Source organism: Homalodisca vitripennis, chromosome 5 (genome assembly GCF_021130785.1).
Source record: "Homalodisca vitripennis isolate AUS2020 chromosome 5, UT_GWSS_2.1, whole genome shotgun sequence".
NCBI lineage: Eukaryota > Metazoa > Arthropoda > Insecta > Hemiptera > Cicadellidae > Homalodisca > Homalodisca vitripennis.
This window is the reverse complement of record NC_060211.1, coordinates 107,639,338-107,642,303: the sequence shown is the minus strand read 5'-3', so window position 1 is coordinate 107,642,303 and position 2,966 is coordinate 107,639,338. Positions and strand designations below refer to the sequence as shown.

The 2,966-nt window shown below is 38.3% G+C and overlaps 1 protein-coding gene across 1 annotated transcript; it reads left to right on the top strand.

The window, feature by feature from the left end:
* The first annotated feature begins 200 nt into the window (after positions 1–200).
* LOC124362682 (KRAB-A domain-containing protein 2-like) lies at positions 201–2,161 on the top strand. The gene has a single exon (XM_046817383.1). The coding sequence runs from the start codon at positions 306–308 to the stop codon at positions 2,106–2,108; it is 1,803 nt and encodes a 600-aa protein (XP_046673339.1). The 5' UTR covers positions 201–305; the 3' UTR covers positions 2,109–2,161.
* The last annotated feature ends 805 nt before the right edge of the window (positions 2,162–2,966 follow it).

Sequence of the window (2,966 nt, the reverse complement as noted above, 5' to 3'; positions counted from 1 at the left end):
TTAACGTCTTTTTAAAAATAAAATATTTGTCAATACTAATCTGCAAATCAAAATCGTGAGTTTTAAAGTCGTTAAAGAGATTGTTGCGCCTTCATCTCAGCGGCTAGCACGTAAACGCAACCCGCCACACAGTTAGCGTTTATTTGTTGAAAGGGTAGTATTAGGACCCTACGAGCACAGCTAAATACTCCCCCCGCCCATCCCCGCTATAACGCTGCTCTCAGTTCTGTTCCGTCACGCCACAGTATTGTGCTAGGCCTACGCTTCAGTTCTGTTCTGTCGTGCCACTGTATTGTTGCTTGAAAATGTCACAAGTGAACAGTAGTATCAGTAGTTCTAGTGATCGTTTATCGCTAATGAAACTTCGTTTTAGTGCCGAACTTGTAAAAATTCGGAATGCAAGTGCTAAAAATAGTGTTTTTTTGACTGAAGACGACTATAAGAAGCTGGTGTTGGAGGTCGAAGATGCCAAGGCCAAGCCCAGAAAGGAACCTCGTCACTACTGGCTACTCAACAGGTATGATGTAATGATCGTAGAAAATGTGCAAAAACTAATACACCCATTAAAACAAGGAGACAGTGTTGTAAAATTTTATGTCCACGATTCAGATTTATTTACTGTTCTCCATGAAGCTCATGTAGCTATTGGTCATGGTGGAAGAGATCGAATGTTAAAAGAGCTAGATATTAAGTACAAAAATGTTACACGTCATGATGTTGAGCTATATATTAGTTTGTGTGAGCCATGTCAGAAGAAACAAAAGGGTTCGAAAAGAGGAGTGGTAGTAAAGCCCCTGATTTCATCAGAATTTAATTCTCGTTGTCAAGTAGATTTAATTGATTTCCAGTCACAGCCCGACAGGGAGTTTAAGTTTATAATGGTCTATCAGGATCATTTGACAAAATTTGTGATTCTTAAGCCTCTCAAAACTAAAACCGCTGAGGAAGTAGCATATCACCTAGTTGATATTTTTACTCTCATTGGAGCACCAAGTATATTGCAGTCAGACAATGGAAGGGAGTTTGCAAACAAAATAGTTTACAATTTAAAAGATTATTGGCCTACGTTAAAAATCGTTCATGGCAAACCACGTCATTCTCAAAGTCAGGGTAGTGTAGAACGTGCAAACCAAGATATTGAAAACATGATTTCGACTTGGATGCAAGATGAAAAAACTGACCGTTGGAGTGAGGGATTGAGATTTGTGCAACTTATGAAAAATAGAGCTTTACATTCAGGAATCAAAAGAACGCCCTATGAGGCTCTCTTCGGCTGTAAAGTAAAGGTCGGTCTTACAACATCTTCTCTGCCTCGAGACATTTTGGATTCCATTAACAGCGAAGAAGATTTGGAAAGAGTGGTTAATAACATGCACACAACAGAAACACAAACAATGTCAAGTCTAGAACCTCCACTCCAAACCGATCATAACACTTCAGAAGTTAATGAGGCAACCGTTGATGTCTCGGTCAGTTCTAGCCTTCTACAAATGTGTAGCGTTTGTTTGCAGCAAACTAATGAGAAACAAAACTGCACAAAATGTTTAGCGGACATACATATTTCATGTGGCCATTCAATTCAGGGGTGTGATGATACTGAAAAAACCCTGTTGTGTGTCCCTTGTTTTAATTCGGAAAATATTGATAAAGAGAGGAAGAGGTCAAAAGCTTGTCTTGAAAAACAAGCTAAGAAAATGAAAGCTAATTCCGATAAAAAGTTTCCCCCCGTCACCAAAGGAGTCACTGTTCGTGTTCCAATTCCTGACGTTGACAAAGGAAGAGGTGACTTGAGAAATATTCTGGCAGTGGTCATGGATACGACAGAAGATGGGTTTTACAAATTAGGGACCGCCAACGGAGTTTTGAAACAACTGTACGCAAGGTCACAGTTTACAGTTTGCCAAAAAAGCCTAGTTCGAGTAGAAGACGTGCCTGATCAAGAAACAGGACTTCGTACCGTTGCAACAGCTCAGTCAACAGGAAGCGGCCAAGGATTTGTGAGATGCACTTGCAAAACTAAATGTCAAACCAAACAATGTGCTTGTGTTAAAAACAATCGAAAATGCAACTCGAAGTGCCATAGTTCTCTTTCCTGCTGTAACAAGTAATTTCTTAAATTAATATTTCACTTTTAAATTTTACTCTAGTAAAATATGAGGATTTTCAGATCCTTTGTTTAATACATTTCATGTTTGTTATTTGCAATAAAAATTTTTTAACAATGTTGTTCATTTTATACTTTGCCTGCAAAACTTTCGACATTCTATATAATGCCTAGGCATTATACACAATGCCTAGGCAAAGTTTGTACAATTGTTAAGAAATGAGTTTATTTCATACTTTGCCTGGATTCACTCGGCAATGTATACAATGCCTAGGTATTCCATACAATGCCTGAATTGTACACATTGCCGGTAACATATATACAAAATAGCACTGTACAAGAAGTTGATAGAAGTTTAAATTTTCATTCCAAGATAATATTGTATATTTAGAATGATTTGTTTTTTATTATTTAAGAGAAGCTCAATTTCAGTGATTTTTTTTACAATTGTCTCTATTTTTAAGCCCTATCGCAGGGTTTAAGTAACAAATCAGTACAGTGTACTACTATATTGTCTGTATAAAGTTGTAATACACAAAGTAAATCATAAGCCTTTAGCACGACTGTTTCGTTTTACCCGCGGGCGCAAGCCGTTATTATCCGTAGCACAGTCAAGATAGCGTCTACGAGAAAAGAGGATGCGACCGTTAATGTTAACCGACACCTGGAGCTGGAGGCTCGTCTACTCCAGGACTCCAGTGTTGAGAGCGTTGTTAGTGTAATGTCAATGGCAGAAGCAACCCCAGCTAATGAGGGTTGTGGTGTCAGGCTATGTAACTGACTGGTGTAACCGTGCTCCTTATTGCAGAAGATATTCGTGGAATTTTTATGTTTGAGACATGTTTACTCATTTGATTAATTC

Excerpts from the sequence above, each read along its gene's own strand:
- LOC124362682 (XM_046817383.1), top strand. The coding sequence starts at position 306 with ATGTCACAAGTGAACAGTAGTATCAGTAGTTCTAGTGATCGTTTATCG.